Below are 1,074 nucleotides of genomic sequence, written 5' to 3'. Positions count from 1 at the left end.
ACATATATATATTATATATATATGTATTGACTCTGTGCCCTTTAATCACAGACCATGTTCCGGAGGACCTAAGGGACCCATTCTACACGGATCAGTACGACCAGGAACACATAAAGCCGCCCGTCACCCGGCTGCTGCTGTCGTGTGAGCTCTACTGTCGTGTCTGCACGCTCATCCTCAAGACGGAGCAGGCAGTATCCCTCCAGTCCCATCTGTCCGTCATCCAGGCTCTCTCCAGGAAGGGGATTTATGTGGTGGAGAGTGACGACACCCGAGTCACAGAGGGAGACCTGGCTTGTGTGCCCATCAAGATGGTGAGTGGTTGAATTGACAGTTCCTGATTGCCATGATAACATTAACCGGGGTTTCTGTGTGATTTCTGAAGTTAGAGGTGCATGTCTAAAAACATGCAGATTGTCGATGAGGGACAGTTTTAATTCACCACAAGTGTCAGCATGAATAGTTGTTTATCTATCACTGACCACTGGGATTGGGCCAGAAAAGAGCATGAAGCAGTAGAGGATAAATGAATCAATTTAATTGTTCAACACCATTTATGTGCTTATTGTGTTGGGCTCGTTGTAGTTTTAAGATATTTTTATTTTCTCACAGTTCTCAGATGGGCTTACTGTATATGGAGTACAACAGCGAAGACACCTACTATTTGTCCATTGAAGTATATTATATACATTGACGTGTCGTACAGTGGTCCAGGTTCAGTTACAACGCTTCCAGAAGAATAAATATTTCATTGTCTGCTCTCACCTCACCTCACCACAGAGATTAGACTCTATTTACTATGTAAATTGAAGTGACTATTGTACTTTAATGGTTTGGCTGAGGCGATGTGTCAGGAAACATTTTCTTTTAGATAGGACTGTAAAATATGCTGTTAGTTCATACCCCAGTTTCCTAACACACAAAGAATCAAATAAAAATCAAATAAAGAATCAAATACGAGATCTCAAATTTTAAAAGTTTTACTTGCAGCAAGGAATGCAGAACAATGGTTATATTCAGAACTGCACTGAGGAACACCTCAGTGCTCAAAGCTTAAATACAGTTTTTTTTACA

The 1,074-nt window shown here is 41.1% G+C and overlaps 1 protein-coding gene across 1 annotated transcript in view; it reads left to right on the top strand.

The window, feature by feature from the left end:
* Positions 1–29: 29 nt before the first annotated feature.
* LOC103398963 (calmodulin-regulated spectrin-associated protein 1-B-like) overlaps positions 30–1,074 on the top strand; it is a gene marked incomplete at both ends in the record, with an annotated part of 14,074 nt that continues 13,029 nt past the window's right edge. The window contains one exon of the mRNA XM_017030997.2: positions 30–314. Within this exon, the coding sequence (XP_016886486.2) occupies positions 30–314 (285 nt within the window). The remainder of the gene's footprint in view (positions 315–1,074) is intronic.

The sequence above is a fragment of the Cynoglossus semilaevis genome, unplaced genomic scaffold, assembly GCF_000523025.1.
Source record: "Cynoglossus semilaevis isolate Cse_v1.0 unplaced genomic scaffold, Cse_v1.0 scaffold1340, whole genome shotgun sequence".
NCBI lineage: Eukaryota > Metazoa > Chordata > Actinopteri > Pleuronectiformes > Cynoglossidae > Cynoglossus > Cynoglossus semilaevis.
The sequence above is the reverse complement of the archived record's forward strand: the minus strand, read 5'-3'. Positions and strand labels throughout refer to the sequence as shown.